General features: G+C 45.9%; 1 protein-coding gene across 4 annotated transcripts in view; it reads left to right on the plus strand.

The window, feature by feature from the left end:
- Positions 1 to 24,210, plus strand: part of GPATCH8 (G-patch domain containing 8) — a 149,977-nt gene that overhangs the window by 98,931 nt on the left and 26,836 nt on the right. For 3 of the 4 annotated variants that reach the window (XM_082273020.1, XM_082273021.1, XM_082273023.1), the window contains 2 exons: positions 2,510 to 2,596; positions 13,238 to 13,381. In XM_082273020.1, the coding sequence (XP_082129146.1) occupies positions 2,510 to 2,596; positions 13,238 to 13,381 (231 nt within the window). The remainder of the gene's footprint in view (positions 1 to 2,509; positions 2,597 to 13,237; positions 13,382 to 24,210) is intronic. The other variant, XM_082273022.1, reaches the window with a different exon arrangement.

Below are 24,210 nucleotides of genomic sequence, written 5' to 3' on the forward strand. Positions count from 1 at the left end.
GTATTGCTGCAAACGTCTGAGCGAGAGCAATAATTCTGGCACTGAATCTCCTCTTTAACTCTTAACTTTAAACTGGTAACCTGTAGACATTTTTTTAAGCGTCGCCTCAGGAGATTAAGTACCATAGTTCTCGCACCATTCCACGGGCAAGTGAAATTTTAAAGCATGCCATGTTGTCTGCGTAACATCTTTCACAGTATGCCAAAAAAAAAATGTGCTAACTTTAGTTTTTTTTTTGTTTGTTTTTCCCATTAAAAGTGTATTTTTTCCAAGAAAATTGCGTTTTGAAGAACCGCTGTGCAAAAAACGTCTGGCATAAAACATTTAAACAACCGACCATCTTATTCTCTAAAGTCACTGCAAAAAAAATGTTTGTGGGTTCAAAGTAATTGTCTAAGAAAAAATACGGATTTTAACTTGTAATCAACAAATATCAAAAAAAGGCCCAGTCAGCAATTCTGCATTTGTGTAATTCGTTACAAAACCATCATGTCTTTATACATTTTATAAAATAACAAAGAGTGAACAATATGAAAAGACCGGAGGAAACTCAAACATATAGCCACTCACCCTGCGCTCAAAAAAATATATATAGGATAGGCAACTAATTAGTATTGACACAAAGGTAAGGTGTTTATAGATTAAAAGACCATAGACAAATAAAACTACACCACTAGCAGCGCTGGATGACGGGACATACACAACATCGCAAGTGGTCCTTAGAGTAACAATTTAAATATATATGATGCACAGTCCAATCCGAGACTCATATGTCTTGGGAGTCCATCGTTAAGGGAAAGGGAGTGAGGGCACTTGGCTTGGTAACCAGACTTCCACCACCACACGGTGCTCCCCCCCCTTATACCAGACACTCACCAGAACCTAGATGAAAACAGACCCTTCAAGCACATCCACCGCTAACCGGATCATAAGCTCCAGGACTTTGGACTGTTAAGCTCTCTCCTTCACACGTCACTTGGTTCAGATTGCATGTAAATGAACAAAGTGGGGGCAACCATAGTGTAATTCCGCAGACAAAAATTTATTAAGCAAAATAAAATCACATAATGGGCCCCTCTCCCCTTTAGGTGTCTACTTACAAGAGGCACGTTTAATGAAGGCATATAGTGAAATACCCGGGATAGCACCAATTCCAGAGCGACCTCTAGGAAGATGTCCGGTATATTCTATATGTATATAGAGCGACCGCGCACTATAGCTCTGACATGTTTCGTCGTAAGGACTTCTTCAAAGGGCCTAAGTGCGCGGCGCGGTCTGTCTCCTATTTAACTGTACACCGACGCATGCGCATCAGCGCCATGCTCGGCGGTCTGTCGGAGGTACACACTCTGCGTACACTTCCGGTAACCGTGAGGAGATACCTCACTTCCGTCCAGCCCGCCCGCCCGGAAGTGTATCGCTGATATCGGCATCCAGGTCATCCAGCAGGATGTGTCGGTACAATTATGCTTTCGGCAATTGTACCGATTTTAGGTGCAGTAATTATACAGGGAGAAGTGATATTGTTGAGTGTCGTTTTTCCCTGTGTAAAAGTCTAATCTTGTTAGGCAATTACGATCGGGGTGGACGCTTATACGTCATTAGAGGAGGTACATTCATGGGCGGATGTGAGGTGTGACACATCCTGCTCGATGACCTGGATGCCGATATCAGCGATACACTTCCGGGCGGACGCTAGCTCTGCAGCTGGCGGGCTGAGCGGAAGTGAGGTATCTCCTCACGGTTACCGGAAGTGTACGCAGAGTGTGTACCTCCAACAGACCGCCGAGCATGGCGCTGATGCGCATGCGTCGGCGTACAGTTAAATAGGAGACAGACCGCGCCGCGCACTTAGGCTCTTTGAAGAAGTCCTTACGACGAAACATGTCAGAGCTATAGTGCGCGGTCGCTCTATATACATATAGAATACGCCGGACATCTTCCTAGAGGTCGCTCTAGAATTGGTGCTATCCCGAGTATTTCACTATACGCCTTCATTAAACGTGCCTCTTGTAAGTAGACACCTAAAGGGGAGAGGGGCCCATTGTGTGATTTTATTTTGCTTAATAAATTTTTGTCTGCGGAATTACACTATGGTTGCCCCCACTTTGTTCATTTACATGCAATCTGAACCAAGTGACGTGTGAAGGAGAGAGCTTAACAGTCCAAAGTCCTGGAGCTTATGATCCGGTTAACGGTGGATGTGCTTGAAGGGTCTGTTTTCATCTAGGTTCTGGTGAGTGTCTGGTATAAGGAGGGGAGCACCGTGTGGTGGTGGAAGTCTGGTTACCAAGCCAAGTGCCCTCACTCCCTTTCCCTTAACGACGGACTCCCAAGACATATGAGTCTCGGATTGGACTGTGCATCATATATATTTAATTGTTACTCTAAGGACCATTCGCGATGTTGTGTATGTCCCGTCATCCAGCGCTGCTAGTGGTGTATTTTTATACATTTTATACTTTAATTTTTGGAAACATTATTTTTTTTTTTTGTCTGCTCTTACCAGCTGGATTATGCAGAGGATGCTACAGAGCGAAGACGTGTACTGGAGGTGGAAAAAGAAGATACAGAGGAGCTGAGACAGAAATACAAGGTTTTTTTATCCTTTCTTAATACTAAGAAACATTTTTGCCCATTAGTGTTTTCATGAGCTGTTAAAAGCATAACATTATACCTGCCAAACTGCATTATTGCACAGTGCAAACTCTAGTAGATTTTGCATGTCTTTGGCGAAGGTAGCACTCTAGAACACAATTCTAGAGGAGGCATGGAAAATGTGACCTATGCATCATTTAATATTTTTGGAAAACTGCTACACTTTTGAGCTTCCTTGTCATCAGAGCCTCCCTGTGAGCTCCTGTCGGGATTCTAGAGAGTCCTTCCTCCCTACAGCATTCTGGCTATATGTATGGCATGGTCAGTCCTGCCTGCGTACAGTGTACAAGCAGTGACCTAAAAAAGAAACCCATCAGAACCAAAGTCATCCATGCAAAGTAACAGTGTGAATAGTGACTCCTCCAACCCTGCCAATACCTGCTGTCCTCAGGACCTCCGCTGGCTGAAACATGCTTGACATCTTGCACTTTTGAGTATATTAGCTGCCTGCCGCTGAGTACGGTACCTCCTTCCTCTTGCCTTCATGTTGGTACTGATCAAAATGGTTATGCTGTGCCATAGGTGGTGGAGGAAGGAATACAGCATGTAGATAGAGGGCCAGGCATCTGAGACACAAGAAATATGTTTAAGATTTTCTTTATCCTTCCTTCATTGAAGCACACAGCATGGTACAATAATCTTGACTGTAGATAGATTGTAAAGTCTCACCTCCAGGAGGACACGAGCACAACAGAATCACTGCCTAGCAATTGCCCCTGTTGGGGACCAGACCCCCATCTGCTAAAGGCTGCCCAGTTTTTTTTTTTTTTTTTTTTTTTTTTGCACAGTGTCTAGGGGCTGGCACTCTTATTCAGGGTTATCACATATGTTAGTAGGGTTTTGGAGCTGGTAGCCTTATCCTGTAAGACTTCTATTTGGTCTTGCACAGGGATAGTGGTTCTCCGCCCATGTCATTTTTTTTCCTTGTGGTGTCTGCCTTTTACCTCAATGAGGACATTCTCTTGTCCACAGCCAACACAGTGGTGCGGGTTCACGGCCATGACCTGCTTTCGTAAAAAAGACTATTTGTGGTTTCTGTGGACCCATGCAGCTTCAGCAGCTACTGTTTGCAGGTGGTTTAGGTATGGCATTGCTCAGGCCTATGCCATAAAGGGTCAGGCTGCTACTTTTTCCTGTTGCGGTCAATTCCCCCTAGGGCCATTAGCAAATCCTGGGTTTTTATTATCAGGCGACCTTGTCTGAGGTCTTTAAGGCAGTTACTTGGTCATCTGTCCACACCTCCACGAATGCCTAGTACACATGAGAAAATTGGAAGAAAAATATAATTTTCAGAGCGATCATCCAATAATCTGATGAATACACCGCTTTTAAGAGCCATTCAGGACCGGTCCTGCGAAATTATCTGAATGGACAACCACTAAATTTTTTGATGTATGATATCAGAACTAACGATTTGCATGTAATTTTGTATAGTATTTTTCTACGAAACAAAATTGCGTGACCAAGACTGCTCAGAAACGTAAGAATACAGTACATTACTTCACTTTCAAAGTTGAATTTGGTTTCTATGAGAATTTTCATAACTTTAGTAACCTATTGGTTTTCGATATGAGACTACCATGCAAAAAAAAAGATGATCATTCATTCAATATCCCTATTGTGTGTGCGAGGCATACGTTTTAGAAGGTCAATATCATTGCATCATTTTATGCATTTTTTGGCCACACGATTTTACAGGTGGCAGTTTTTAAGTTTGCGGTCAAGATTAAAAGTACCAGGCTGTGTCTTTCAATGAACCCGGGAAAAGGGATTTTCTGGTGAGTGCAAAAAGAAAAAAAAAAATCCTATTCAGAGGTACTCCTGAAGACGACAGGTTTTGGCAGTATAGGAGGGTTTACTAATGACCCTTTTATTTCCCAGGGACGACTCTGATTCTGATGCAATATGTTCCTCATTAAAGTGACTTTCTAAAAACAGGACATTGAGTAACATTTTAATTGTAGATAAAATCTTCTTTTAATGGCTATACTGTTGACCATTAATGTGGATTCAAACTACAGTTGCAAAATAGCTTAATGTCTTTGGTCTTGGGTAGAGTGGGCCAGTGGTTAGTTCCCAAAACTGATGATTCTTCTTCCATGATCAAATTCCAAGGGCAGGTTAAAATGCCTAGGGATAAAAAAAAAATATATATAATATAAAAATATAAATTTTATTTTCTCTACAGTAGCAATTAGTACTAGTCTGCTAGAATTGTACCTACATACTAATTTAAAGTCCGCTAGGCGGGCAAATTATCCTGCCCTTTAGTGGACTCTCTGCAGGCATATGTTTGGAAATTCAGTGAGGGGAGTGCAAGTGGGACTGGCTGAACCTAGCTTGTCTCTGCTGTTCCGGGGTGGGTAGGAGATCTCTACCAGTGTGAAACCCTGCCCTGCTCCACTCAAATTGAAAAGGATTTTTAGGCAAAACAGTATTATAACCTACCAATAATGTGGAAAAACTTGCAAAATAAGTGAATTTGTCCCACTCCAGCCCTCTATTCCCAGTCACCATGAGTATATGCTCATGATGATAATGAGGAGGGGGGTGTGGGAGAGGAGGAAGCACAAGTACACCACCAGTGAAAGAGGGGTTTGTATATGCCTTTATGCCTTTTTGGTTTTATTAAGTCCAAGAAATGTACTAACCTGTTTTTATTGGCAAAACATTCAGCAAGAAACTAGGGGTGTAGGAAGAGGTTTAAAATTTAAGAACTGTCCCAAAGATATTGAAACGCATGGGAGCTTTGATCAGTCTTTAAAGTGATTCTAAAGAATTTTTCTTTTTTTTTTTTTTTTTTTTTTTTAAATAACAAACATGTTATACTTCACTTCTCTATGTAATGGTTTTGCACTGAGCGGCCCCAGTCTTCCAATTTTTGGGTACCCTGCCTGGAGTCCTGGCTTCTCCCTGGCCGAGTGGCCCTAATACCAAGCCTCTTGAGCCGCTGCGTGTCCATTTACACACAAGTGTGGCTCAGCCCCGCTCCTGCTCTCTCCTGATTGGCTCACTGGCTGTGACTGACAGCAGCTGGAGCCAAATGCACCCACTGCTGTGTGAGCCAATGAAGAGCGAGAGAGAGACTCAGGAGAACTGCTGCTCTCATGCAAATCGCTGGATCAAGGTGGGGCTCAGGTAGGTATGAGTTCCACCCTAAAGGGAAAGCTCTGCTTTTTCGCAGCCCCCCCCCCCACCCCCCACTTCCACAATTGGCACTTTTTGGGGTGGAGTTGGTTTGACAGGTACCCGCTTCCACTTCCAGGTAAGATTGGCGATCTACGACCTTTCCGGCCCCATCCTCCTCCTCCCCTCTCCTCCCCTCCCCTCCCCCACCATCCTCCTCCTCCCCTCTCCTCCCCTCCCCCAACATCCTCCTCCTCCTCCCCTCCTCTTCCCCCCCCCCCCCCCCCTTTCGGCCTTTTGGGACACACACAGTTCCCAGAGGACGGAGGGACCATTCAGAAAGCGTAGAGCTACTCTTGCATGCACAGTAGGAAACCAGCTGTGGAAGCCTGAAGGTTTCACAGCCTGTTTTCCCTTACTTACAATGCCAGGCCCTGCACCCAAAGCTGATTGACGCATCGGCTCGGGTGCCAACATTGTGGGACAGGCAAGTGTCCTTTCTCTGTCGCTCATTGACAGACGTAGTCTTCTTGATTCACAAGAACTAGGTTATGTTGTCTCTGCAGGAGCAGGACTAGGCAGAAAGAAAAAAACGTTCTGGCTCCACCTTAGGGGCAGTCCCAGAGGGTATATCCTCCCTCTCTCTGCTACAAGGCATCAGTTTTTTTCTGTCTAGTCAGGAGTAAGGACCGAAGTTCCTTGCTGGGATCTTTTTGGTCCTGGCAAGATTTTTTCTTTAGAAAAAATATTTTTTAGGTAGTTTTCTCTAGTGTTTTTTTCCTGTGAGATCTTCAAGCAAATACGCCGGACTGGGCGACACTAGTGGTCACCCCAGCCGGCCTACGAGCGCGCGCAGACCATTGCATTGCGCTTGGTCGGCCGCGACACATTCAAGTAAGTATGCGGGGCCGGGCGACGGGCTGGATGTTGAGATCCAGTGGTCACCCCGGTTTCTGCCTACGAGCACGGGCAGACCAGAGCTCCGCGCTGGGTCGGCCGTGACGGAGTCCCATTGGAGGGACTGACCTTGCGAGTTAAAAGTCTCGCTTGGACGCCAGCAACCAGAGAGTCGAGGCGTCCGGAGTGGTCCACAACCCCCCACCCCGGTGGAGAGGGTATTGTGAAGAGAGGGTGCCTGTCGGTTCGGTATTGTGAGTAAACGTTCCCTTTTTTTCCTCGTTATGAGGCAGTATGAATTATACATGGTCAGTATATATCTGACACTAAAAGTCCCCCTTGTAAATACAGTATGTGTTTGGTGGGAAGTGGACTTGGTTTGAGAGCTAACACTCTACCCAGCAGACTGTAGTATTACAGCAGACATAGGAGGTATAATCCTACCTTAATTGTAGTGTACCTCCTGCAGATCGATAAACCGCCACTTAGCAGAGATGCAGGTGGATGTGCTGGGAAAAACGATTTCGGCAGTCCGCCGCCATTTTGCCGTAGACCGGGTGCATGAATGTCCTCAGGTCACGCCGGCCGCCATGTTTTTGGAGTCTATTGTCTCCCGTATGGGGGCGGCCATGTTTGATGAGCCCAGCTACCTCGTGGAGAGCTGGGAACGCCGGAAGGCGTACACAGGGGGCGGAGCCACGTCCTTCTACCCGGGAAAACTAACACGGCTCTTTCCAGTCTGTAAAAGACAGACGCTGACTGCAGTTGGTTGGAAACTTCTCTGCATCGGGTGGTGAGCCTTGGGGGTCCCTCTCTCTCTCTGTGGGGATCGAGAAGCAGGTACTCTGAGGGGCGCTATTGCACTAGGGGGAGACACATAAAAAAAAAAAGAGGTATTTTTTTATTAAAAGAAAGAAAAAAAAAAAAGTTTTTTGTTTTTTCTGGCAGAGGTGTCCTGAATTAACATGGACCCTGCCACTCATGTATCTCCACCGGATCCCCTCGAGGTGTCTGCAGGATCCTCCAGCACCCCACTGACGGTTGAATCATTGTCAGCTATTATGGAAACTTTTGTGTCCCGGGTGGAAGTGGCTTGTCAGGGACAGGGCGCAAGAAAGCGACCCCCGCCTAACCCCTTATTATCTGAAACTTCGGATTCAGAATCTGAGCCTATTTCTGCAGTTGCAGGTACTTCATCTGGGATTGGTGTCTCGGGTACTGTCTCTTCAGACAGTGAGGAGGATGTTTCGGCATCAGCCATAGCCCGAGAGGAAGCGTTGGTAAACGCACTCATTGTATCTGTTCAAGAAACCTTAAGATTACAGGGTATTCCGTCGGAAATAGCTGAAACTGAAATCCCTTTTGGGACTAAAAAACGCATCAAAGCGGCGAAGGTTTTTCCATTGCCCAAATGTTTTGGCAATCCAATCAAAGAAGAATGGAGTCTGCCAAAACGCACCTCTGCTATTTCTAAACGCATTAACAGGCGTTATCCGTTTGAGGAAACCCTCATTAAGAAATGGACAGAACCACCTGTGGTGGATTCACCAATTGCTAGATTGAATAAAGCCACGGTTATTCATTTAGAAGACGCTCCGTCTTTTAAAGATCCAGTGGATCGCAAGATAGAAGCTATGTCTCGCACCATGTTTTCCTTGATTGGATCAGCTTTCAGACCAATAATTGCTATTGGTCTGGTTTCGCAGACTGTAACTGAATGGACCAGGTGGTTACGCCGGGACTTAGAAGAGGTCCCTCAGGCGGTATCAGATTTGTTGGAACAAATGATACAGGGGTTACAGTTTGTGTGTGATGCGGCGTTAGACGCCACTCCATTATTGGCGCGAGCATCAGTTTCAGCAGTGGTTCTCAGGCGTACACTGTGGCTAAAAGGTTGGTTAGCCGACCAAGGTTCCAAAAAAGCATTGGCTAATATCCCCTTTTTAGGAGAGCGTCTATTTGGAGCCAACTTAGATGAGATCATTAAGGATCTCACGGGTGGAAAGAGCACCTTTTTACCGCAAAATGTTAAGGGTAAAGGAACTCGTCAAAGACGAGGGCCTTCTTTCTCTGCTCACAAAAAGTTTTTTCGTCCCGCGGGTGAAAAAATTAAGTCCTCCAAAGCTCCTTCAGGAGGCTTCAGGGGACGTTGGTCGGGCAAGCAAAAGCCCGCCCCCTCCAGACCTGAAGATAAATCGTCCAAAGCCTGAAGGTGCGCCCCCACCCATAATTGGGGTGGGGGGACGTCTTCGCCGGTTCCCGGATCCATGGCTTTCCAGAATCCCGGACAAGTGGGTTTGCGAAGTCATAAGGTCAGGGTACAAGATCGAGTTTCGATCTCTCCCACCGGCGCGATTCTCCCTTCCAATATCCGACTATCCCCGGATCGTTTAGAAGATCTGCGGAGAGCAGTCACGGATTTACTACAACAAGGAGTGGTAGTCCACGTTCCTTGGACAGAACGTTTTCAGGGGTTTTATTCAAACCTATTTACAATACCCAGGAAAGAGGGCAAAGTGCGTCCAATTCTGGACTTAAGGGCACTCAATTCCTTTCTCAACATAAGAAAATTCAAGATGGAATCCATTCGCACAGTAGCAGCCTTCCTGCATCCAGGGGATGTCCTAGCGTCCATAGACATCAAGGACGCCTATCTTCACATTCCCATTTTCGCAGGACATCAGCGGTTTCTACGCTTTTCCGTAGAAGAGAACCACTATCAGTTTGTGGCGTTACCTTTCGGTCTCGCCACGGCTCCTCGTGTCTTCACGAAGGTGTTGGCCCCAATGTTGGCACTACTGCGCCTAAGAGGCATATCGATTCTAGGTTACCTAGACGATCTCCTGCTTCATGCAGAGTCTCCTCAGACCCTGCTACAAAACATAGAAATTACTATAATTTCTTTACAGGAATTCGGGTGGTTGGTGAACCAGCAAAAGTCATTTCTGGTTCCCACCCAGAGGCTCGAATATCTGGGTCTAATTCTAGACACAGTCAGGTCAAGAGTTTTCCTTCCGGTAGGGAAACTCCGGAAGATTCAATCAGCAGTCCAGTTGTTACTATCCAACAGCTGGTCTTCTCTTCGAACTTGCATGAGGGTTCTGGGGTTGATGGTGGCTTCCTTCGAAGCAGTCCCATTTGCCCAGTCCCATACCCGAATTCTTCAGCAAGAGATTCTTCTCAGATGGAATTGGAATCCGGAATCCCTGGACAATCGGATCCGATTGAGCAAACAGTCCAGAGAGTCTCTGGTCTGGTGGCTTCGGTCTCCGATGCTCAGCCAGGGAAAGTCATTTCTGCCAATATATTGGACGATAGTGACCACGGATGCCAGTCTATCCGGATGGGGAGGAATTCTCGGTCAGTTATCTGTCCAGGGACTTTGGTCCCTGGAAGAATCCAGGTTGCCGATAAATGTATTGGAACTGAGAGCGATCAGACTTTGTCTGATTCACTGGACCGAGCAGCTCCAGGGCAGCCCGGTTCGGATCCAGTCGGACAACGCCACGGCCGTGGCTTATGTCAATCACCAAGGGGGCACCAAGAGTGTTCGAGCGGCCAAAGAAGTGGCTTGCATTCTTCGCTTGGCGGAACGATTTGTTCCAGCTATCTCTGCGGTGTTCATTCCGAGGGTGGAGAATTGGCAGGCAGATTATCTCAGCCGTCAGACTCTGGATCAGGGGGAATGGTCCCTCCATCCAGAAGTTTTCCACCAGTTGTGCCTACGGTGGGGCACCCCGGATGTGGATCTGTTGGCATCACGATTCAACAGGAAAGTACAGAGATTCGTGGCTCGCTCCCGCGATCCTCTAGCATAGACCGCAGACGCACTGATCGCCCCGTGGGGGCAATACCAGCTAATGTATGCCTTCCCTCCTCTCGGGTTACTGCCAAGACTTCTTCGCAGGATAGAGGAGGAAGGAATTCCAGTAATCCTGGTAGCTCCGGACTGGCCTCGCCGAGCTTGGTACGCCGACGTGGTCAGACTGGTGGCGGACGTCCCGTGGAGACTTCCTCTCATGGAGGACCTACTGTCTCAGGGACCGATCTTCCATCCTGCTTTACGATCGCTGGCTTTAACGGCCTGGCTATTGAGACCCAGGTGCTGAAGGACAAGGGATTGTCAGCTTCAGTTATTCCTACTCTAGTTAAAGCAAGGAAAGCGACTTCCAGAAAGATTTATCATCGCACATGGAAGTCCTACATTGCATGGTGTGAACCTCTGGGGTTCCGTCCACGGTCTTATTCGGTTAGTCGAATATTAGCTTTTCTGCAACAAGGGGTTGAGCAGAAACTGGCCTTGAGCACTATCAAGGGTCAGGTCTCAGCATTAGCTATCTTCTTTCAGAAGCCTTTGGCTACTCATTCCTTGGTGCGGAATTTCATCCAGGGGGTGCGACATCTGGCTCCGCCAGTGCGCGCGCCGTTACCACCCTGGGATCTTAATTTAGTATTGTCGGTTCTTCAGAAACCTCCCTTTGAAGATATTAGGGAGATTCCTTTACCTACGTTGTCCCAGAAGGTGGCCTTCTTGGTGGCTATCACTTTTGCACGCAGGGTGTCAGAACTGGCTGCTTTATCTTGTCGTTCCCCATATCTGGTGGTTTTATAGAGATAAGGTGGTTCTTCGTCCGAATCCATCCTTCCTACCAAAAGTGGTTTTCAGAATTTCATCTGAATGAAGAAATTGTATTACCTTCCCTGTGTCCTAAGCCCAGTCATCCTCGGGAGTTTGCTTTACACTCCTTGGGTGTGGTCCGGGCGATCAGGGTATACTTGAAAACGACAGACTCGTTTCGCAAGACGGATTCAATTTTGTGATCCCGGATGGACCCAAAAAGGGGTTGCCTGCATCTGCCGCGACTATTTCCAAATGGATCAGACAGACGGTGGTACAGGCTTATTCTATTAAGGGTCGGGAGCCCCCGTTCCCTGTTAAGGCGCACTCCACTCGGGCACTTAGTGCGTCATGGGCCTTTCGCCATCAGGCGTCAGTGGTCCAGGTGTGCAAGGCGGCTACCTGGTCGTCGGTGCATACCTTTACAAAACATTATAAAGTTGATGTAATGGCATCGTCTGATGCCTCGTTTGGCCGTAAGGTTTTGCAGGCCGCCATTTGAGGAGACCAGTGGTCTACCTCGAGGGTTTTTTTCCGTTGGAAATTTTCATTTGAGTCTCATTCTTTGTTTATAATGAGCCTTTAAAACTTCTAGTTTGGCACCGGTTGGGCCTTCTAGATTGGATTTTGATTTCGGTCAATCCCACCCCTCATTTGTGGCACTGCTTCTGAATGTCCCAGTTCTTGTGAATCAAGAAGACTACGTCTGTCAATGAGCGACAGAGAAAATCGGATTTTTGTAAGATCTTACCGTAAAATCCTTTTCTCTTAGCTCATTGACAGACATAGTACCCGCCCCTCTATCATTGAGTTGGGTTAAATTCTCTGTTGCTGCTTTGTGACAGAACTGATGCCTTGTAGCAGAGAGAGGGAGGATATACCCTCAGGGACTGCCCCTAAGGTGGAGCCAGAACGTTTTTTCTTTCTGCCTAGTCCTGCTCCTGCGGAGACAACATAACCCAGTTCTTGTGAATCAAGAAGACTACGTCTGTCAATGAGCTAAGAGAAAAGGATTTTACGGTAAGATCTTACAAAAATCCGATTTTTATAATAAAAGTCAGCAGCTACAGTATTTGTGGCTGCTGACTTAATTTTTTTTAAAAACTTGAGCTCCTCTTTAATGCATAGAATGCATTAAGGTTAAAAAAAAAAAAAAAAAAAAAAACCCTTTTAGAACCACTTTAAAGAATTGATTAAGCCTACCTTTTTAGGAGAGAGCTGGTGGGTAGAAGGGTCACCATGGACCATAAACCACTCTGAATTTGACATATAGGGGCCAGCAGATGCTATGTAAACATTCATTCGCAGTCTTGCAGGAGGTTAAAGTCAATGACTTCTCAAAGCTTTCTATATGGTTTCCAAGCACTTACTGTAATTGCAGTCATGAAGCCCATCTAGTGCTCCCAAAGGAGTTGCAGAATCATTAGCTTATCTACCTTTGTATTTTTCACAGCCATTTCCTATTCTCATTATCACCATACAGCTGTTGCTGAGCCCCCTATAGGGCACTAAACTGATTAGCTGTCTGAGCAGACACTAGCCTGCCATGCACTACCACCTATCCAGATTTAGATGGCGTCTTGTAATTGGCGCCTTGTACACTATTTTTCTCAAGTTCAGTGTTTCTAGCTTTGTGCGTGGACTGAGAAGATTTTTTTCCAAGTTTTGGCTTCATGGCTGTCTTGCTAATGATCTATAGCTGGCTTTGGTCATATCTTTTGGCTTTCCATGTGGTAATGGAAGTGTGGGACATCCAGAGGTGTCAAAGTAATAATCACAGGTTTATACTGACATCTAATGGCCAAACTGTGGAACTGACAATCTAAATTGCTATATATTGGCAGTAAACAATTCTGGGGTCTCCTGTCATGGAACTAGGAGTCCTAACATAGCCTGTCAGACTAATACCTAAACATGGATGTCCTGTGATCTGTGCAGGATTTTGTGGACAAGGAGAAAGCCATAGCGAAAGCCCTGGAGGAGCTACGTGCGAACTTCTACTGCGAGTTATGTGACAAGCAGTATCAGAAGCACCAGGAGTTTGACAACCACATCAATTCTTATGACCACGCACACAAACAGGTAAAGTGAAGGCAGAACTCTACTCAAAATGGCCTTTCCCTTTTGGGTAGACTGGGGCAAGGTTTTATCTTTTGCTGGGTCTTTGCTGATGGAGAGATTGCTACCCCCCACCCAGCAGAGCTGTGATAGGGCAAAGCCCTCCATAAGAGAAATGTGCAGGCTGCGATTGCTGACCACCTTCAGAAACTGCTAACTTCCTGAGTGTCTTGCTGATGCTTTGCCTTTAAGGATACGTCCAGTCAAAACCTAACTAACGCTAAACCTGCTCTGTGCCACATTCTAAGACTATTCTATATTAACCCTGTAAAGCAAAATTTGCTGTACTTGCCTTTTCTGCATCCGATCCGATCCAGTCCCACGCTGAGCTGTCAGCGGCGGCTTCAGCGTGGAGGCGGGTGCAGGAGAGGCACTAGACAACGGAAGCCCCAGAGAAGGTCTGTGGGTGATGCCAATTCCCATTCATTTCACATCTGTTGTCATTCCTCTCCTGCACAGAGCTTTTGTTTCGCTGGAGACCGGATCGGGTGTAGAAAAGGTAAGTACAGTGATTTTTTTGCTTTACAGGGTTAAATAGAATAGTCTTAGAATGTGGCACAGAGCAGGTTTAGCGTTAGTTCGGTTTTGACTGGACTTTTCCTTTAACTTCTTTTGAGCCATTGACTCAAAACAAATTTCTCCAGCTTTGTTTCATGCTTGTTTTGCATCAGTGGGTCAGTAAATGTTGAAGCCAGGCAGCTAGCATTTTCTAAAGGCCTACGGAGGCAGCACCTCCCTCCCCCACATTCTTATTACATTAAATCTGTTGTGTGAGATACTACCTGTACCGTTTTTTGATAAAATCTTTAAACATTTCTAATGGTAAAAAATTGTCAGAGGGAATGTAGTACAGCTCTTTCCTGCACCCTCTGTTGGATTTTTATGTCTGGGTGTATGGAGAGTTTGGTTAGGTGCATATGGTCTTATTTTCTTTTAAAAACAAAGCTTCGCCTGTCCCAGCCATGATGTGATAGATCCTTAACCAGAGTCCCATGGGAGATATTATACACTGCCTTTACACGCACATGAACTTTTAATGGCATCCCAGTCTTAGTCCGTAGAGTTTAATATTGAGTTGGCCCAATCTTTGCAGCTAAGAAAAAAGGATATAGCCCTGGGACTTTAAATGAGGTGTACACAAATGGTCAATTGTAATGGGGTAGATATAGTAGCAAATTTATTAAGTATAAAATAACATCAACAAATGTGCCAATACAGACATGTTTATAGTACATGATAAAGGACATGATGGTTGGTATACATGCTTGCGCATAGCCGTAATAACATTCAATATAATCAGTTATAGTTCACCATTGAATGGTATTACTGCTATGCGCAAGCAATGTATACAGCCATCATGTCTTTTATCATGTACTGTAAATATGCCTGTATTGGCACATGCATTTGCACATTTGTTGATGTTGTTTTATACTTCATAAACTTGCTACTATATCTTCCCCATTACAATTGACCATTTGTGTACACCTCATTTAAAGTCCCAGGGCTATATCCTTTTTTTTTTTCTTTGTATGTAAATTTAGGGATGGAGGTTTCACTGGCAGTACCAAGCCTACCAAGCCTGTTTTTATCATTTTTAATCTTTGAAGCTATAACAGCTTCAGCTCTTCTGGCAAGGCTGTCCACAAGGTTTAGGAGTGTCTATGGGAATGTTTAACCATTCTTCCAGAAGCGCTTTTGTGAGGTCAGGTACTGATGTTGAATGAGAAGGCCTGGCTTGCAGTCTGCTCTAATTCAACCCAAAGATGTTCTATCTTGTTAAGGTCAGGACTCTGTGCAGGTCAGTTAAGTTCCTCCACCCCAAACTTGCTCATCCTTGTCTTTATGGACCTAGGTTTGTGCAATGGTGCGCAGTGATGTTGGAACAGGAAGGGCCATCTCCCCCCCCCCAAACTGTTACCTCAAAGTTGGTAGCATGAAATCGTCCAAAATGTTACACTTCACTGGAACTAAGCGGCCAAGCCCAACACCACACCATAATCCCCTCTCCACCAAATGATTTGGGTCCATTCACAAAGCAAGGTCCATAAAGACATGGGTGAGCGAGTTTGGGGTGGAGGAACTTGACTGGCCTGTACAGAGTCCTAACTTCAACCCGATAGAACACCTTTGAGATGAATTAAGGTGGAGAATGCAAGTCAGGCCTTCACGTCCAACATCAATGCCTAATCTCACTAATGCGTTTCTGGAAGAATGGTCAAACATACCCATACACACTCATCCATTAAAGTTCATGTGTGTAGTAAAGGCAGGCGTCCCAATACTTTTGGTAATGTAGTGTATATTTACTGTATATGAGCCATTCTTAACAAGGGTTCCTCCAGAGGTTGCTAGGGATTTCTTGAGCTGTGGGTGGGTGACTGAGCTCCCATTTTGGTGATGCCTGCATAGTTCCAGGACCAATGCCACTTGGCAAAGCATGATGCCGATTACCTTTTTAAGCTGCCTGTAAGCATACATTCTTTCTATTGACCACTAATATAAGGAACATTTTTTGCCCTTGACCTATAATGAATTGTTTTGATTAGGGGTCCCTTGGGTAAAAAGGTTGAGAAGGCCTGGTGGGTGTGTATGTATATAATATATGTATCTGTACAATGCATTCATAAAGTATTCAGATCCCCTTCGCTTTTTTCAATTTTGTTGCAGTCTGACACAGTTGTTGAAATACATTTTTTTTCCTCTCATTAATCTACACTCAGTCCCCCGTAATGACAAAGTGAAAATTTGAATTTTAGAAATTAGATTACTGAAGTTTATCAAATGTAAAAGTGAAAATAAAAAATAGACAGCACCAAAAAATACAACTGTTTAATGTATCAATAAGTCCCATTCAAATGATAGTTGCCTAAAAAAATCAGTCAACAGGTGCTGGTGCCATTAGTAACAGACAAAAACGTGACCAATTCCAGGTGACCCCCACAGGGATTTACACTCCTTAATGAATTGACCTTCTATTACTAGATGGGTCTCGCTGTGCTTTTTTTTGGTTGGACCCACTGTGTATCTGGTCAACAGCTTTCCCATTCACATGCACCAGGATGCAATTCCTTCCAATGCCATACATCACCACTCAAACAGTATCAGGGATAAGGTTTATTGCTCAAAGCAGCCAACTTAAGGACCGGCACCAGGCACATGCATCACTTATGGTTAAGTTGGCCGCCAACGCCCTGAGACCTGAACCAGGCCTGTTCTCCAGGGATGGGATGGGATGGGATGTACCATATCGGCTGGGAAACACTGCCTCAACTAGTGTGGTCTGTACTTGGACATCTTCAGAAAGCTGCCTGAAGACACCCAATTACAGACCAAACTAGTTGAGGCAGTGTTCCCCAGCTGATTGGGTTACATCCCATCCCAGGAGAACAGGCCTGGTTCTGATCTCAGGGCATCGGCGGCCATCTTAACCATAAGCGATGCACGAGGCGGTCCTTGGGCACATATACATGTGAGTGCAGTGCAATTGTAAGGTGTTATATGGTTTCAGGCTGGGTTCACACGCATGCCGATTGGATGCGGGTTTTCCCCCACATCCAATTCGCATGACAGGAGAGTGTGACCGACTCTCAATGGAGCCGATTCACACAGCCCTGGAGCATCCGCTGTCCTCATTTGGAAAGGGTACTGTAGGTCTTTGGTTCTGATTTAGGTGGGAATTCGGGCAGAAATTCGGACCCAATTTGCACCTGAATCTGTGAACAGGGATGCATCGGACCCCTTGCTGTGAACCACAACCGCAGCATGTGGGAACACAGCCTCAAGCAGAACTTCACTCTCTCAATCAACACTATTTTTAACCACTTGCTGACCCTGGGTTTTTCTAACTTTTGTTGTTTACAAGTACTTTTTGCTAGAAAATTAGAACCCTCAAATAAAAATGTATATAGAGATAGATCTAATATAATTTTTTTTTTTTTTTGCAGAGACCCTAGAGAATAAAATGGCGGTCGTTGCAATTTTCTGTCACGCTGTTTTGGCGCAGCGGTCTTTCAAACACAATTTTTTAGGAAAAAATACACTTAAACAACTTGAGGACCAGGCCTATTTCTGACGCTTGTTGTTTACAAGTTCAAATAAGTATTTTTTGGTAGAAAATTGAAACCCCCAAACATAATTTTGTCACACCGTATTTGTGCAGGGGTCTTGTATATACAATTTTTTTGGAAAAAATACACTTATTTATTTTAAATAGAAGAAATCAGTAAAGTTAACCTAATTTTTTTATAATGTTACGCTGAGGTAAATTGATACCCAACATGTCAGGCTTCAAAATTGCGCATGCTCGTGGAATGACGGCAAACATGTACTTAAAATTTTTCAAAGGCAACGCTTTAAAAATATTTACAGGTTACCAGTTTAGAGTTAGAGGAGCTAGAATCTAGGGCTAGAATTATTGCTCTCGCCACAATTTATTCAGTGATGCCGCTTGTGGTTTGAACACCGTTTACATATGTGGGTGCTTCTGCGCAAAAGCTCGGATAGACGGGGCGCTTTACATTTTTTTTTTCTTTTAAAAAAAAAAAAAAAAAAAAAAAAAAAAACTAAAAATGTCTCTATCGTTCATTGACGGACACAGCTCCTGATCATCTTAACCATTGGTTTATACTGCCCCCTACAGGAGTAGAACACTAGGCAGAAAAAAAGCTTGACATCATCTATGGGCAGTCCCAGGGGGTATACTCCCACTCTCGGCTATAGGCACTAAGTATTTTTTTTCTGCCTAGTCAGGAGTAAGGACCTAGTTCCTTGCTGGGATCTTCGGTCCTGGCAATTTTTTCCTTTTTGAATTACTTTTTCTATTTTTATGTGAGAATCTACTGTTAACTGCTGGACTGGGTGACAGGCTGTATATTTTTTTAAAATCCAGTGGTCACCCCAGTCTGGCCAGTGAGCACACGCAGGCCTCAGCTCCACGCTAGGTCAGCCGCAAGTTGAACGTCTTGCGAGGTCGCATACGATCTGACCTCAGCCTGAGTCGCAGCGTTCCTCCTGGCCAACAGCTCCCCTATTTAGATGGAGAGGAGGTTCTGTCTGAAGCGGTGCCCACCCTGTTCCTGGTATGGTAAGTAGCTGTCCCCCCTGGAGGGATTTGGGAGGGGGCTTTACCTGGTGGGGGCTCCTGCCAGGGCCCCTCTTTCTGCTGGTGTCGTTTTTCAGGGCTCCTGGGGCCCCCGGGTGCCGTGTGGGGCCGCCATTTTTTTTTGTAGCCTGTGTGCTGTAGATTTGGCGGCTATGTTTGTGTAGCCTCGGCGGCCATTTTCTAGTGGTTTCTCATTGCGAATAGCGGTGGCCATGACTGCGAAGCGTATATCTGCATTGATTTCGGCAGTGGGAGCCCCTCCTTATTCCCTGGTGCTGACTCCTGGATCTTTCTCTTCCTGATCGTCGTATGTGTGTGCAAATAGCCTGGTGCTGTGGTGCCTGATCGGTGGGTGGTGATTCTGATGGGTTCCTCTCCCTCTCCCTCTTCTATAGGATCGGTTGGTGCTTTGTGCTTGGCGACCTGTGGTGCTGCCAGCACGGTGGAGGTGTCCCTAGCACATTTCTCCACCTGATCCCCTCTGTCTGCTGGGCCCTCCGGGTCCCAAATATCCCTTACTGCACTGACTGAGGTCATGGAGTCTTTGGTGTACAAGGTAGTTTTGGTCCTGGGGAAACAGGCTAGCAAAAAGCGTCCCCGTCTTCACCTGCCTCCATCTGTCATCAGATCCTGAATCTTTTTTGGCCGCTGCAAACGCGAGTCATCCTGTTGGGTTTGTGTCCACATACCCTGATTTCTCAGATAGTGAGGATGATTCCTCTGCTCCTGTAGCCGCGCATAAAAAGGCGCTGGCGGGTGCACTGATTGCATCTGTGTGTGAGACTTTAAGAATGGTGGATGTGGCTGATGCCTCATCCGAGCTGCAAGCCCTCCAGTGCGGCAAGGGTTTTCCCCTTTCCCGCTTACTTTGACAAAATTGTCTTTAAACGGGGTTATCCAATACACCCCCTTGTGGTGCCTAAGCATTTTGCTATGCAGTACCCTTATAAGGACTCTGTGCTTAAAAATAGGATTGTCCCACTTGTGGTGGACTCTCTGGTTTCTAGGTTAAACACCGCAACCATGATTCCAGCCTTTATGAACCCGGCTGACCGAAAAGCAGAGGCTGTGGCCCACCATATGTACACAGTGGCTGGTTCGGCACTTAGGCCGGTTTTCACTATCGCCCTTGTGTCGCAAACCATCTGAATGAATGGTTTAAGCTTTTATACCCGGACCTAGAGGGGGAGCAGCTGACGCCTGCTTTTGCTGAGCTGACAGACCATTTTGGTCCAGGGGCTGCAGTTTGGCTGTGATGCCTCTTTGGATGCGGCTCCTCTGATTGCGAGGCTGTCTGTCTCAGCAGTGGTCCTTAGGCGTGTTATTTGGCTTAAATGCTGGTCTGCGGACCAGACTTGTAAGAAGAAGGCCTTATCTGATCTCCCCTTCCTAGGGGATCGCCTGTTTGGAGCTTCCCTGGATGACATTATTAAGAGTCTCACGAGGGGGGTTACCTTTTTTTTTCGGCAGGCTAGTAAATGCAAGGAGCTCTTGGTCCATCCTTTGCGGCTCATACGTTTTTTCGTCCCTCAGGGTCTCAGGACAAGGGATCAAAAGCCTTCAGGGCCTACTCCGGAAGATCCAAAAGAACCTGATCTGGCAAGCCGAGAGTGGGCTTTTCCAGACCTGCGGACAAGGCTCCCTCAGCATGAAGAGGTGCCCTCACCCGTATGTGAGGAGAAGGGATGTCTTTGCTGGTTTCTGGACCCATGGACCCTACTGGTTAAGGACAAGCGTGTCCACAAAGTCAAATGGTCCAGGTACAAGATCGAGTTTCGTTCTTATCCTCCGGAAAGGTATTTTCCCTACAACATGCGATTGTCCCCAGACCGCTTGGAGGGTCTCTTTGGGGCAGTGCAAGACTTGCTGAGCCAAGGGGTGATTTTCCCAGTTCTGACTTTGGAACGTTTTCAGGGGTTTTATTCAAACATGTTTACAGTCCACAGGAAGGAGGGCAAGGTTTGTGCGGGTGCAGAATTTCCGAATGGAGTCTATTTGCACGGTAGAGGCATCCCTGCATCAGGGAATCTTCTTGCTTCTATTGACATCAAGGATGCTTACCTTCACATTCCAATATGTATTGGTCGCCAGCGCTTCCTCTGCTTTGCCGTGGGAGAGGAGCATTCTCAGTTTGTGGCGTTACCCTTTGATCTCACCTCCGCTCCTCGGGTCTTCACAAAAGTGTTTGCCCCGGCGCTGGCATTGTTGTGTCAATGGGGGAACGCGGTACTGGGGTACCTGTATGATCTTCTGCTCCGAGCGGAGTCTTTATTTGCCCTGTTGGCCAACTTTGGGATCACTCTGCAAACGCTGAGGGAGTTTGAGTGGATTCTGAATCTTCTGCTCTGGTCCCGTCCACGAGCCTGGAATATTTGGGACTGACTCTGGACTCTGCCTCGGCCAGAGTGTTTTTCCCTCTGGCAAAACGTCAGAACTTGCAGGAGGCGATTCAGATTCTGCTGTCCAGCAGACGGTCATCTCTTCGGACTTGCATGCAGGTGCTGGGCCTGATGGTGTCTACCTTTTTTTGAGGTGGTTTGGTTTGCACAGTTCCACGCAAGATCTCTGCAAAAGGAGATTTTGGTGAAGTGGAACAAGGATTTTCAGTCTCTGGACAATCTGATCATGATGCGCCAGAGAACAAGGGGGTCCCTGGTTTGGTGGCTTCCTTCTCCGGCACTTCAGGGAAAATCCCTTTCTTCCCCTGTACTGGGCGGTTGTCACCACGGATGCCAGCCTATTTGGGTGGGGAGGCGTCCTAGGCACGGATTGTGCTCAAGGGGTCTGAACTTGGGGAGGAGTCCAGGCTACCAATCAATGTACTGGAGCTCCGAGAAATCAGGCTTTGTCTGGATCATTAGACAGTTTGTCTCCAGGGATGTCCGGTACGGATTAAATCGGACAATGCCATGGCTGTGGCCTATGTCAATCACCAAGGGACACGAAAGTGTGCTGGCGGCTCAGGAAGTAGCCAACACTCTAAGGTGGGCATAACGGTTCATTCCAGCCTTCTCTGCTGTACACATTCCAGGGGTGAAAAACTGGCAGACTTTCTTAGGCGACAGGCGTTGGACCAGGGAGTATGGTCACATCATCCGGAGGTGTTCAGTCAGGTGTCTCCGATGGACTCCCAAGGTGGACCTGTTGGCCTCTCTACTCAACAGGAAAGTTCTGGGGTTTGTGGCACAGTTTTGGGACCCCCTAGCCGATGCCACAGATGCCCTAGTGGCTTCCTTGAGTCATTATATAAAATACGCCTTTCCTCCCTCAAGTTTCTGCTGCGACTCCTGCGCAGGATCGAGGCAGAAGGGATTCCAGTCATTCTAGTGGCTCCAGACTGGCCTCGCTGGTCTTGGTACGCCGATCTGGTACAGGCTGGTCACAGATTTTTCCTTGGAGACTCCCTTTCAGGGAAAAGCTGCTGTCTCAAGGACCTATCTTCCATTCTACGTTTCAGTTGCTGGCTTTGATGGCCTGACTGTTGAAAGCCAGGTGCTAAAGGGTTGTCTGATTCGGGTGATTCCTACACTTTTTTAAAAGCTAGAAAATTTACTTCTAGGAAGACTTTCCATCGTACTTGGAAGACGTACATTCCGTGGTGTGAGTCTCTTGGGGGTTCACCCTCTCTCTCCTTTTCGGTGACTCGGATCTTGGCTTTCCTCCAGCAGGGGGTTGAGAAACGTCTGGCCTTGAGTACCATCAAGGGCCAGGTCTGCCTTGGCAATTTTTTTTTTTTTTCTTTTAATGTTTGTTGGCCTCACACTCCTTGGTGCATACTTTTCTCCAGGGAGTGAGGCACTTGGCTTCCCTGGTGCGGTCTCCTTTGCCCCTGTGGGACCTCATCACCATGTTTCACTGCTGGGATGATATTGGGCAGGTGATGCCCTGTGCCTAGTTTCCTCCAGACCTAATGTTTATAGACTTTGAGGCCACACAGTTCAATCTTGGTTTCATCAAACCAGAGAATTTTGATCTCACACTCAGTCTTCCAGGTGCTTTTTTTTTTTTTTGCAAACTCTAAGTGGGCTTTCATGTGTTTTTTGCACTGAGGTGAGGCTTCTGTTTAGCCAGTTTGCTATAGGGCCAAGATTGGAGGGCTGTGATGATTGTTGTCCTTCTGGAACTTTGTCCCATCTTCACACACAATTTCTAGAGCTCAGAGTGATCATCTGGTTCTGGGTCACCTCTTACGATGGCCCTCCTTCCCTGATTGCTCAATTTGGCTGAGCCACTAGCTCTTGGAAGAGTCCTGGTTGTGCCAAAGGTTTTCATTTTGTAACCTTCCCCAGACCTCCTGTCTCTGAGCTCAGCAGGCAGTTTCTTTGACCTCATAGCTTTTGTTATGATACAGTATGCATTGTCAGCTGTGAGGCCTTTTATAGAGAGGTGTGTGCCTTTCCAAATCGTGTCCAAGCAATTTATTTTACTACAGGTGGACTCCAATCAAGGTGTAGAAACATCTCGGCAATGATCAAGAGAAATGGAAGGCACTTGAGCTAAATTTTAAGTGTTGCAAAGGGTCTGAATAGTTATGCCATCAGTTTTTTCCTTTTCATACTTTTGCAGACATTTCTAAAATTTTGTTTTCACTCATTATGGGGTACTGAGTGTAGATTGATGATAAAATTAATTTAAACTGTACTATCAAGCTGTAAAATAACAAAGTGAAGGGGGGGGGTCTGAATACTTTATGAATGCACTGTGTGTATAAGTGTTAATTTTGTTGACTAAAATATTTTTGACGACTAATTTAATACGATTTTAGTCTACTAAAATTCAACTAAACCTAAAATGACATTTTAGTCAGGACTATGACTAAAACTAAATTGAATTAATATCACGATGGACAAGTCTGTGTCTGTAGCGCATGTTCAAACTTTAATACCATGAAAACAGGAAAAAAAATTTCAGAGGTAAACTAGTCACCAGCACTGCATCCCTTTAAACATACAAGACCCAAAAAAGGGCAGTGCTTCCTTAGCTGGGATTTTTTAGGTGCCAATAACTGGAGAATTTAAAATGTCAAAATATTCAATTCATTAAAAATTGGTCTTCAAACACAACATATACATAACGAGATCACTCCGTCATGAAATAATGGAGAGAGGTGGACAAGGTCCAAAATTGGTGCAACTTCTAGGGCGACGGTCCCAACATGTTTCGCCGACCACTTTGGGTTCTTCAAGGGATATTATGTGATCACACCACTGTGTGTCACGACACAAACTAATCATCCAGATTCCACTTGCTTTATAGAGTAGGATTAGCTAACAACCTATCAGACTACTCCAGACTGAGATCCACCGGAGGGTAAGGGCTGGGCTTTTGTATATTGCCCGCAGGAGGGAGAAATCAGGTCTAGAAAGTAAGTAGTACTTTAAATGAATCAGTCTTTTCCCAAGTATCCACTTATGCATTCAGGAGTCTGCTCCACGATTCACTCACAAGACCACTATGGCCAAGCGAGGGATGAATTTCCACTCTGGTCTCTACTAATGGGTCAGTGTGACTGATGTCCAACGCGGTTTCCCGAAAGCCCTGCCCTTACCCTCCTGTGGATCTGTCTGGAGTAGTCTGATGGGTTTCTAGCTAATTCTACTCTATAAAGTAAGTGGCATCTGGATGATTAGTTTGTGTCGTGACACAGTGGTGTGATGTCATAATATCCCCTGAAAAAGCCGAAGTGGTTGGC

This window comes from Pelophylax lessonae (assembly GCF_965119305.1).
Source record: "Pelophylax lessonae genome assembly, chromosome: 11".
NCBI lineage: Eukaryota > Metazoa > Chordata > Amphibia > Anura > Ranidae > Pelophylax > Pelophylax lessonae.